Source organism: Filicampus tigris, chromosome 2 (genome assembly GCF_054856515.1).
Source record: "Filicampus tigris isolate MCC_2025a chromosome 2, RoL_Ftig_1.0, whole genome shotgun sequence".
Taxonomy (NCBI): domain Eukaryota; kingdom Metazoa; phylum Chordata; class Actinopteri; order Syngnathiformes; family Syngnathidae; genus Filicampus; species Filicampus tigris.
This window is the reverse complement of record NC_141218.1, coordinates 17,479,390-17,491,555: the sequence shown is the minus strand read 5'-3', so window position 1 is coordinate 17,491,555 and position 12,166 is coordinate 17,479,390. Positions and strand designations below refer to the sequence as shown.

Here is a 12,166-nt window from a genome sequence, read left to right as displayed (position 1 = left end):
CTATCTATCTATCTATCTATCTATCTATCTATCTATCTATCTATCTATCTATCTATCTATCTATCTATCTATCTATCTATCTATCTATCTATCTATCTACCTATCTATCTAGCTAGCTAGCTAGCTAGCTAGCTAAAGTAAAGGAGTTGAATCAGTACTTCTATTTTCACCGGTCCTTTTTATTTTTGAATGTTATTATTATTATTATTATTATTATTATTATTATTATTATTATTATTATTATTATTATTATTATTATTATTATTATTATTATTATTACTACTACTACCACTATCTCTACTAGCTAATTTTCACAAGATCTTTGTAATTCCATGACTGCCTTCATGGTGGTTAAACCTGTTCCCACTTCCTGAAGTTCAAATGCAATGTTTCCTTACAAAACAGAATGACAGAAAGAAAGAAAGATCCTTATGTGTGAGAGAAATTTTAAGTTGTCACAGCAGCAATATTCACACATTAGAGAAGTATACACAATTCATAAAAAGTTATGGATATTTTGCCTCCGGGTGAACTGTTCAATGTTTAAGTTGTTTTTCTGCAACTTGCTGTTCTCAAACAAGGATCTGAATGGCAATATTATTAACAGGTGTTTCATAATGGACCAATACATTTTCCGGTTCAATTAGAATTGGTGTTGGAGACCAAAAAAAAACAAGCACCTGTTGTGTTTTGCCGCGTGAGCTGCGTTTCAGGTTCATCCTCAAAGTCCGTAACTTTTTTTGTGTTGCTGTACTTTGTTTATTAGTGCAGCAATGAGAAGGAAATGTAAATCTAATCTTACAAATGAAAAAAAAGTTTATAGCATGGTATTGTATGGTGTATACGTTTAGTAATAATTGTAGCGTAATACAAATAATTGATATACAGTATTTGCACGGCCTTGTATAGTCAATGACGTCATTGAAGGGCGTCCTCATGCCAACCATCTGTTACGTCTCTGCCTCTCTCGCCTTCCTAACCGCAGAGCAAAACGCAGACATTTCCCCAGAGTGCAGATGGACGCGATGTGGAAGCTGCCGTCTCCGTTACTGCTGTTGCTACTGCTTAGTCCACTGCGGCTTTGCAACGCCGAAGGAGCCCCGCTCACTCAGGTAGCTACTGCGAATAAATACATTAGTCTCAGTAGGACTCCTAACAGCATAGGGTCGACTGGTTGGACTTGTAGTTTTGGCGAATTTCCACTACGAATTAAAGGATGTACGTCGTGATAATTAGAAGTGTCAAGTGGCTTTTTTTTGTAACCCGGTGTGCAATGATTGACATTGAAATAATGTGTGTGTGTTGGTCTAATCATAATAAAACTTCACAAATAAAACCAAAATGTATCGACTGGTGGCTAGCGATTTAGTTAAACAGAATTACTTTTTCCTTGGCAGGTTTTAGGCCACTTGATTTCAAAGGGAAGTAGTTAAGCATACATAGATAAAAGTGGCAAGTACCAGTCAGCTAGTTAGTTAGTTAGCTAATCAGTTTGATTGACAAATTAGGGGCTGATGGCACTGTGCTCATGGACAGGGAGCCTGTAGGAAATCAAGCCAGATACTAAGGAAATAGTTCCAAACATAACAATATAAGGGCTATGAATTTGCATTTATGCAAACACATCTCAATTAACAAACGTCCTTGGTAGGGCTGAAAGATTCTGAAAAATATAATTGCCATTTCCCCCATTCAATATTGCGATTACGATTTAATGAGATGTTTTTTTTTTTCAAGGTCCTTTTCCCATGCATCTTTTTAAGTATCCCAACCAATAAATTAACGTGTATTACATTTATTGTACATAAAGGTTTTGGTCTCGTAGGTTTGGCTATGCTAAAATAAAGGCAAACAAACCATGAATTATTATGAAAGACAGTTTATTTACTTCAATAAGAGTTGTTAACTTAACACTTTGACTTGTCTTGTAAACATCTGAGTTTTCAGAAAAGTGCTGTGCAAATCGGATTCAGTATTTTGTCATTAATTGTATGTGCATGACTTTCTGCACAGAATTATTCTGATCCCCTCACATCCTTCATCAATCAGAATTTAACGTGTGTGTTACCCCCAGTGGTGCAACCCACCCGCAGATGGTACCATCTACAAATACCAGGCCAAGCCTCTGAATGGCAGCCGCGCTGTTAACTTCAGTCACTTCGCAGGAAAGACTGTCCTCTTTGTCAACGTGGCCACGTACTGAGGTTACACCCCTCAGTACGTGGGTAAGTGACCACACACACGAATGAAATATAAGCATAGAAGATATGAAGGATGATATATATTTAAGTCTGTGAAATGTACCTTTTGTCTTATGCAGAGCTGAATGCACTTCTGGAGGAGATGAATATTCACGGACTCACTATTCTTGGCTTCCCTTGCAATCAATTTGGGAAACAGGAACCAGGGAATAACCGTGATATCCTGCCAGGTTTAAAGTAAGAAATAGTCCAATTATACTTATTTTTTGCTCTAAGGTTGAACATTTTGCTAAGGGAAGCTCTAAGTGCGCTGTTTGAATTTAATCTCGAACCTGCTAGAGGAATTTGCAATAACTCTAAATCTTGTCAGTCAGCAAGGCTTTATTTAATCTGCTTCTCACAATCAGTCATTCTTGTAGTGCCCTTTGGCTGGAGAATTCCCATCTCATATTCTGTCAGTCATCTTATAGGCAGCACACAGCTTCTGCACTGGACTGTAGCAAGGAGGGAATTCGGGCCAGCTTCCAAGGTGCAGGTCATGAAGTGTTGAAAGACTGACCTCTGATAAGATTCCCCGTCTGAATTCCAGGCATGTCAGACCCGGCAACAACTTTGTTCCAAACTTCCTGTTGTTTGAGAAAGGTGATGTGAATGGGAAAGACGAGCAAGGGGTTTACACCTTCCTCAAGGTAGGTTTTTGCAGCTTGCTCAAAATGTACTCCAGATCAGTGTTGCTCATGACACCTGTACAAACAATGTATTTGTAAATTTAACAGAGAGTTAGTAAATGGTAGACAACATTTTTCTGAAATCATTAGTAAGAACCTCAACACGCGCGCTCTATTTGATCTGGTTGATAAACTCACTAATACTCCATATCAAATACCGCCAGATCTCCTCTCAATACATATATGCAGTGAATTTGCCTCCTAGTTTAATGCAAAAGTACAATCCATTCAGTCAAATATCAGTACAAACCAGCAAACACTTGAAATCAACCAGGAATACCTCAATTCACTTGTTAGTATTTTAGTATCTCAGCCTTTATTGAGCCAAGGCACATATTTTACATAAGAAAAAAATCACAGCATAACACTAAACAGAAATGTGACAAAATGTATATTCTTGTACTGCATACTGAAGTCATGATTACTTTTTTTTTGGTCTCAATTTACTTACCGTATTTTCTGGACTATAAGCCGCACCTTTATATTAGCTGCATCCACTCTATTAAAAAAATTTTTTTAAAAATGAACAAACAATATATAAGCCGCCAGAGCTGGGAATTTTACTACAAAATGAGCGTCCCTCATCCGTCAGCAGCGTGGGCACCCTTCCGTCGTCCATCATTCGCTTTTTTTTCCAGGGGGGGAAAAAATAGCCATATATAGGCCGGTCCGCCTCTAATTTTAAACGGGGTTCCGTCGGCGATTCCGACTAAACATTCACGAGCAGAAAACAAACTGCTGTAGTTCATCCCAAGACATTGATCCATTTAGTGTTGTGTACATTGTTGTTACATCATCTCCAGAGTTGTAGTTCAGAATGTTGCAGAAACATGGTACACTTAATATTGTGGCTATTTGCTGAAGTATACTTCCAGACAATTGCTGGATGATTTTTCTCTAAGATTTCTAGATCTGATGGGGAACCGTGTACTCAATTCTTGGTTTCGTTCCTCACCTATCTGTTTGTGACCTCGGCCTCTCAACAGAGTTCCTGTCCTCCGGTCTCAGACAACTTTGGCAACCCCACCAACAGACTATTCTGGGATCCGTTGAAAGTCAGCGACATCAAGTGGAACTTTGAAAAGTTCCTGGTGGGCCCGGATGGAAAAGCCGTGATGAGATGGCACCCGGCTGTCAGTGTTTCCGAGGTGCGAGCTGATATTCGCAAATACCTACTCCAGCGTTACACAGAGGAGGTTTTCAACTAGATTGCCAAGTCAAACAGTTGCCAGATGTATTCAAGTAGATGTAAATCTAGCAGTTTCTATAGCTTGTGAAGCTAGCATGCTAAATGAAGAAGAGGTTTGAAAACAGAATGTCTGTGGAACCTGTTTGGAGTCTGAGATTCAAGGCCAGCTTTTCGGTGCATTCAAGCTGTCTTGCTATCCCACAACATCATGTTTATCTTCACAAACTTGGACCTGCTGGCATTTACAGATTCAATGTCAACTGCTTCTAATAAATCAATGACAACTGCACACTTGTTTGCAATCTTTTACTGGAATGCAGATCATGTGTGAGGGATGTGGGAATGATGTCATGTTTCTATCTTGAAATTAATAGCGCACACATAACAGGGGTGAGGGAGCTTTTACCTGTACTGGGCCATTTCAGTCCATACCAGGATTGTAATACTTTAGTTTTGGATTTTTCACATTTAGTTTTTATTTCATTTTGACGTTTTTTAAATTCAGTTAGTTTTTAGGGATTTGTTAGTAGTGCTGTCTAGCAATGACATTTTTTAAACTAATTAATCACAAAAATTTCCATAATTGATCGCGATTAATTACATTTTTCAACTACAATTTTTTTAATGAAGTTTTGAAACAGATATTTACTCGAGTAAAATCTGTTGAAATGAGCCATTTCCTGTTTTAAAAAAAATTATTAGAAATACATTTGAAGGGCATTTAAGGTCAACTTGTACCCAGGAATTTAAAGGGAAAGTTAACCAAAACACTTTTTCCAGAATCTGTTCTATGCAGTCTTAAACATGGCATTCGGATTAATATTGAGTTTGTAGAATATGAGAAATTCACCCATTTTTAGCTAACTCAGGGGGTGGCCATTTTATCACTTCTGTCGACTGAAGATGACATCAAAGTTACTCAAGGCTCATATAACGACTAATCATGGCTCAGCTTCAGAAAACAGGTGAGTCGTGACTCACGATTGCACTCCCACCTACAATAGGAGCCTATCGGGTTATGCCAAACACAATGACAGTGTACACTTCAGCGTGTGACATTGACCATTGTTTTGCACACCCCCAACAACTCAAGCACAAGCCCCACGCATCAAAATGGATCTCATCATACAGAAACAGTCAAGATGGATTAAAAATGAGATTAATGCGATTTAAAAAATGACACTTTAACTGTGACTGTAATTAATTGATCGCAATTAATGCAGAAATTGGACACCCCTAAATATAATAACTTGTGTTTTTGCAAGAAGGGGAGGGGCCCTTGCACAGGTGCAAGTGTGATGAAGCAGCGCTCAGAGCGCTGCTCTAAGTAGGCTATCACTTGAGAGGATACTCCAATTTTGTTTGATTAGCCTCAGATGTGTAAGGTGTTATGAAATATACTTGATTGGATCTTCTTTTGTTTTGGAATCAGTAAATCATTTCGAGTTTGACTCATGGCTCTCTGATAAGATGTAGAAATTATTTCTTCTTTGTATCCTCTACTTTTAAATCTATGTCCCATATCTTTTACACGATTGTCAAAATGGGTGTCGTCATCGCAAATCCTCCTAGTGGCTGGAACTGACTGTAAGAAAGAAATGTTTTTGGTTTTTTTACTAACAACCATGGGGGTGGCAACTGTCCGCCCTCAAAATCTAACTGGGATCGGTAGGTTTCCTATAGATTGTATCATGGAGATCTTTATTTTAATCTTCAGATCTAGAAAGATAACTTGTCATCTTCCGAACTGCTTATCCTGTACAGGGTCGCGGGGAGGTGCTGGAGCCTATCCTAGCTGACAACGGGCGAAGGGCAGACTACACCCTGAACTGGTCGCCAGCCAGTCGCAGGGTACACACAGACACCGTCACTGAGCGGGAAACCGATCCCACGCTGCCCGCACACAACTCAGGCGTGTGTACCACTACACCATCAGTGACTCGTAGAAAGGTAACTTGTGCACAGAACTCATCAGTCTAAGATTAAGATTTGTGTGCGTTACTTAAATAGCAATGAAGCATAAACCTGTCAAGCAGGTAGTGCTACTGCTAACATGCAGTCGCTTCTTCTTGAAGGCTGAAAATGGGGCGCGGGTGTAAATAATTTCAGTATGAATCATACAAAGTAAACATTTAGAATAGATTTATTAAGCCAGTCAAATACAAAAGGTCTCACATGTGCTTTTGCCTACAGCAAAACAGAAAAAGGGCTGCAAACCAAGAAGTACAACCGCCAGTAATAAAAGAATAGTTTCAAAAGTGCACGTCTCCCTTCACTTCCCACCAATCCGATTCGGTTCTTGGTAACCTAATAACTCAGTTAAAAATGCTTGATCTCAGATTCTGCACAATTTTTGAAGCCCTTCATCTGACTACCTCATAACATTCGATACGATACCTAGTGAATATTCGATTCAGACATTGGTGTGAATTTGAGACTGAATGAGTTAAAAAAAAAAATTGTTTAAGTTGCCTCGTGCGCATCACATCAGGGCTATTGACTCTGTGTTACAGCAAGGCAGGGGTCAAAGATGAACCCAGATTTCCCCTGCTGTGACAACTTGTATCTGTACTAATTAGTAAATTAACAGCTATTAGAAGACTGCGTAACTGTTGGATACTGCACAATGCTAAAAAAAAAGAAGTGTGCATGAGATAAGATAGGTGGTCAAATAAAGTCATAGAAGTGTTGTTTAATGAGATTAGGTCCATCGTCATGGTGAAAAGAAAGGCTTGTGTATGTGTTGTGTCTGACACAAATGTCAATAGCTACAATATATCGGGAATACACTGACAACATTGAGCAGCATTACTAAAAGACAATGATTCACACTTAGTCAATGCAACTATCAAAACAGCAGGTTATAAATAAATTATCAATCACAAATATGTTTTTGGTATGATACGTCAAAATACCCTCCACCCCTGTCCACCCCTCCCACCCCCCAAATGTTTGTATGCAACAACCACATTTTGACCAGTTACACATATGGGACGTTTCTATCACATCAACGTACTTGCGGAAGTCTTCTCAAGTCAATTAACATTTACTTTGTAAATTCAGTAATTGAATTCACCTACGTTGGCATCCATTGTTGGAATGAGAATAATTTTGCTCATACGGGGAACGGCTTGCTGTAACTCTACAAGTTGCTAAATCAAGCTGTTGCAGATTACAACGTAAAAAGTTTGATTTTCTGAAAAAAAAAAAAAGGGAGTGTTAAGTATCCTACCGATTTAACAAAAGATTTCAGTTCATCATAAAAAAAAAATCTATATAGTTCATGTTTATATTCAGAATAGCGAAGTGTTCCACAAATAGCCTTATAAAACGCAAGTATAAACAACATTACAATAGGATATCTACATTTCAGTAGGAAAATTATAGATCAAATCACACCTTTTCAAATCAAAACAAACTCATTTCATGCTACGACCCAATTTCCATTCGGTGGTGACACTTTAGTGCTTTCCGGATTCTATATTCTGTCGCTCCCTTTTTCCAAATCCTCCTCCTCCTCCTCCTCCTGCTGCTGCTCCTGCTCCTGCTCCTGCTGCCGCCGCCGCTGCCGCTGCCGGCGTGGACTGATCTGCAGGTAAACATAAAAAACATATGTCAAAAACCATCTGTGCATTTCCCCACACCTTGCTACTTTTGTATAAAACATTACAACTGTGTGGCATCATGGCAATAAAAACAATAGACGACTTCCAATGGGCTAATGACTACCGCTGGGTTACAGCTAATTACACTGTGAAGGCATTAGAAAAGTATTTTAATACTTTTAATAGTCCTAACAGTGGTGGAGGAAGGTCTATAATGCACAAGGAGCGGACCCACCTCCAGACAGACGTCAGCACCAAAGCCGCTATGGTGACTCACTGGCATTCAAGCAGCTTTGGAATGACTACAGAAGCGAATGTGTTTCAATTTGTATAATTAGCGGTTTTTCAGCTTCTGACGTCAAAAAAACGATTCGATGCTTTCATTAACCATTCACCTTAAGCCGGGGTCAGCCGTGCAGTGATTCTAGTTACTGCTGCCCCTTCATGGCAGAAGGACAAAAACGTTTTGGTGTTAATAATACATGTTAAATGTTTCCCACTCGGTATCCATTGCAGCCTAGTCATCCTGTAATGGGGATTCCCCCATCTGTGGTCCCTTCTCAAGGCTTCTCATTTTTCCCCAGATGTTTTTTTTTTTCTTCTGAGCTTTCTCTTGCCCTCCTGGGGGTTAAGATCAGCGGATGTCAATATTTGTCAACTGTGGGCATGTGAAGCCCTTTGAGACATTTCTGTGATTAAGCGCGATATAAATAAACTTGTTTTTAAATTCTGTTTTTACACAAAATGGCTCATCCTACTGTATTGTAGAGAGTGCCAATGTGGGTGAGGCTAAAATCTCTACTTTGCAGAGCATAAACAACAGCTGAATTAGCCGACACGTGTTTGTAATAGTTAATTAAAACTACAACATGAGAGGTTAAAATTGTGACCAGTGACTTAAAAGGGTTTTGTGGCTCCTGCTGTTCTTTTCTGCAAGTGCAAATGTTTGAGTATTTAAAAATCGCCGCACACAGAGCGATGCTGCTGAACCTGAATGAACTCTCGCACAGTGTTCGGGACTTGGCAAATAGTAATCCTGAGTCAGCCACTAGTTTTATGGTGATTCAAAATTAGAATCGCTGTTGCACAGGATGCATTTCTGGGAATTATGTTAGCGAGATCCAGCCGGCTGTCGTTCCGCTGCCAGGTCATACGAATACACTACATACATTGTTTTATAGCAATACTTAACTATATTTATAGTTTCATATGTACCTGGGAATGAAATGGCAACGCTTGCGGTCTCTGTCCCCAAAATGCATGTGAGCGATGTACGTTGGGCCGAGTACGGTCAGTGAATAGAAGCGAGGCAACCTCTCAAAATTCTTCTTTGACAATCATGCTATGGCCTCATGGTGTAATTAAAGTGATACAATACGACGTATTTTATGTGGAGCCTCAAAAAGCCATACATGGTTGAAGTTTTCATTTGCCATGTAGTACGCCGTTGACGAAGAGTGGATGTCAAGCTCTACAGAAGAGGTGCAATGGTTAGTTGATTAATCGACTAATTGATTATCAAAGTAATTAATAATTTTGATCGACAATTGTTTAGAGACCTTATTTAAAAATTGGCCCAATCCTTGGAATTTGAGCCTCTCAGCAGTAAATATTCTCAGATTACCGTGCCCCCCCATAAAAGCAGACTTAATATATTTGCATTTAATCAAAATAAGTCATAAACATCTGCTTTTACTTTGTAAAACAATAATAAACATGTTTAGCCATTTTCTGACGTACCAAACCCGTAACTGAATCATAATGAATTTACAGTCTTAAAATTTTTTTTTTTTTTTTTTTAAATCTGATTCATTGATTGCCAAAAATATCGAAGGGTTAATAAATTTTTGAAATAGTCAGTTGTAGCCGTGCTTCACTGTTTACCTGCATTATCTGGCGCCGGTCGTGAACTTTCCCCCACCGCTCTCACTCCTCGTGGCTGTAGAAATGACGACGACTGCCACGGAAAACCCTGAAAGACAAAAACATGATCATTACAGCTACTGAATATATCAACGCTATTCACCGCAATCAGAAAGCCCAAAGTCATAAGGTAACAAAGGCCTAGATATACCAATCCGATGTCGGACGTTGGTAAACGTCGGGGCATCTGATTGCGCCATCTGATGTAGCGAACACTGTCGTCACTTCGCACCCGTCAGGAAGCGTCTGGTGGGTGTTTTCAGCATGTTGAATCGACATTTGGTCACTCTGATTGGCTGTTAGCTAGCGAATCAGCGCACGGAGCACGAACGGGAAGTGACAAATGCGGATAAACAGTGAGCATGCCTTTGCTGCCTTAACCTTCTTACATTTACAAGAGCGAGGGTTGACAATTTTAAGTTTTGCATGATACTGTGTCAAGAGCGTGAGGGTTTGCTTTGTGTGGGAGTTCATCATGAGTGAATAATATAGCGGAATGCATTGTTTACGTTTTTATAGTCCGCCCCCGGCCAATAGCTTTCCGGTTGACTTTTTCTAACCATGAGAAATAGTGACTATCGCCGCCGATGGTATGGAACGGTATTACATCTCGCGCATGCGCAGAAGGTACTTTAATGGTCAGCGTCGCTGTCTGTTGTTGCGGTGTATTTTTCCAGCGCGACGTGCCGACAGTTGGCTCGACGCCACAGGGGGTAAGCGTCGGATTGGTCTAGGTAGGCCGTAAAAGAAGTCTGTAGAACCATATTAATTAGGTGGAAGACCTAATTCCAACATTCACGTGTTCCTCGCAACATAAAACGGGCATAGAGGCAGAAGAGAGAGCCCGGTTCTGTCAGCGAGACAGACATGGGGACCCTTTGAGGACCCTTACCGGGGTAACAGGCTGGAAGTCTCGTATGGGGGGCGGAGCTGTGGCGGCTGCGGCCGTGGCGCCTGCTGCATTGGGCATCCGGGGATGGAAGTGTACGGGCCAGCCCTCAAGGCCCTGCGGTCCCACCTGCACAAAGGGACCACAGTAGGGGGGGCTCAGCGGGCCGTTCACTGAGCCTGACGTGGGGTCTGAGGTACGTCTTTCCTGCTGCTGCCCCTACGAGGGATCACAAGTGCACATGTGATCCCCAGTCAGTGCATGGATGCTAAACTGAGCGAGCACAGACGTGGCCCGGTGATGCCGTGGCCCATTGCTGATGCCCGGATGCACTGACAAACATGAGAAGTGGAGTCAGGCTCCTGTCTCGACCCGGTACACTTAATAGCAGTGACTTCCACTGGTCACAAGAGGGCGCTAGTGTGTAAGCATAAAATCATGCAGTGAACAATTGGGGCTTTGGAATTGGCCTGACATACTCCATCAGCCATCAAATGCAAACTCTTTCACACACCGACGCGCTCTCACGTGGGGGGGGGGGGGGGGGGGGGGGCTTTCTTGCACGCTACCTGCTTGTGATGCTGCATCTGCAGTCTCTCGAGCTTGCATCGCTCGGTGTGTTCTCGCTGACACTCGCTCTGCGCCTGATGCAGCTGGAGGACAACACAGGAAGCGCAAACTCAGGCGTTCAACTCAGCGAGATGTGTCCCTGCGATCCTAATCCGCAATTTCCTCATCGGGTTGCTCACCTGATTGGTCAAATTCGTAATCTGAATCTGCAGTCGCTCCACCTGCCGCCTCAGGTCTTCTTTTTCCTCATTCATTCGCTCCCTGTCACTGCGTTCCTTCCGGAAGTCTTCTTCAAAGATTTTCACCTGGTTTAATCAGAAATGACGCATAGCAGATGAGGAGATGAACACACGATTGCAGCAATATTTCATTTTTAGATGCATGTTTTTTGTCTGACCTGTTCTTTTAGAACAGCTATTTGGGTGAGTAGTTCCTGCTTCTTCAGGTTATTGGCAGCATCCTGGCCAGGTTGTTGTTGGGAGGATGAAGGGGCATGTAAATTTAAGGCATCTTCTAAAGCCTGGAAAAAGAGGAAAGGTTTTTTTTTTCCATTTTAAAAATGGAAATTGAAATTCAAATTGACATCACAATGTAGTGAATACAAATTTTCAAAACATTTATGTAGAATCTGATATTATTGTAATAGATTTATTAATTGCTTGGATTTGGTAAAAATACATAGGAAGAGGACCATGAAAAAAAAAAAAAAAAAAAAATCACAAATTAAAACGTAATCACAATATTGAGGGATTCATTGGAAAATTTTTAAAAATCATTCAGCCCTAAATTGCAAACCTATAAAGGTCGTGGACTTTGACTGACCCTGTTGAGACGTTGGATTTCCTTCTCCTGGTACTCTCGCTGTTTGCTGAGGGGCAACAGCTGGTCCTGCAGGTAGCGAACTTTCTGCTTCAACTCGGTCGTCTCAGTGTTGAGACACTCCTTCTCACCCTGAAAAACAGCCCCGGCATTTTCACACTGGGTGGCCTTAGACTTGCGTTCCCCTTTTCAACTCAAATGTGTTCACCTGCACGTTTTCAATCTTGGACTTTGCCAGCAGC

General features: G+C 40.9%; 2 protein-coding genes across 8 annotated transcripts in view; one reads left to right on the top strand and one right to left on the bottom strand.

The window, feature by feature from the left end:
* Positions 1-945: 945 nt before the first annotated feature.
* gpx3 (glutathione peroxidase 3) lies at positions 946-4,407 on the top strand. Of its 2 annotated transcripts, none has more exons than XM_086020089.1 (5): positions 946-1,112; positions 2,075-2,225; positions 2,321-2,438; positions 2,791-2,890; positions 3,916-4,407. In XM_086020089.1, the coding sequence occupies exons 1-5, from the start codon at positions 1,017-1,019 to the stop codon at positions 4,135-4,137; spliced, it is 687 nt and encodes a 228-aa protein (XP_085876215.1). In that variant the 5' UTR covers positions 946-1,016; the 3' UTR covers positions 4,138-4,407. The 2 variants fall into 2 exon arrangements, with proteins under 2 accessions (XP_085876215.1, XP_085876205.1); XM_086020079.1 differs by having other exon boundaries at positions 986-1,112; positions 2,075-2,192.
* A 1,836-nt stretch (positions 4,408-6,243) lies between these two features.
* tnip1 (TNFAIP3 interacting protein 1) overlaps positions 6,244-12,166 on the bottom strand; it is a 25,319-nt gene continuing 19,396 nt past the window's right edge. For 4 of the 6 annotated variants that reach the window (XM_086023453.1, XM_086023452.1, XM_086023457.1 and 1 more), the window contains 8 exons: positions 12,133-12,166; positions 11,928-12,056; positions 11,503-11,625; positions 11,285-11,410; positions 11,105-11,188; positions 10,539-10,754; positions 9,608-9,695; positions 6,244-7,707 (listed from right to left, as the gene is read on the bottom strand). The exon at positions 12,133-12,166 is cut by the window's right edge and continues 98 nt beyond it. In XM_086023453.1, the coding sequence (XP_085879579.1) occupies positions 7,580-7,707; positions 9,608-9,695; positions 10,539-10,754; positions 11,105-11,188; positions 11,285-11,410; positions 11,503-11,625; positions 11,928-12,056; positions 12,133-12,166 (928 nt within the window). In that variant the 3' untranslated portion in view covers positions 6,244-7,579. The remainder of the gene's footprint in view (positions 7,708-9,607; positions 9,696-10,538; positions 10,755-11,104; positions 11,189-11,284; positions 11,411-11,502; positions 11,626-11,927; positions 12,057-12,132) is intronic. The other 2 variants (XM_086023454.1, XM_086023455.1) reach the window with 2 other exon arrangements.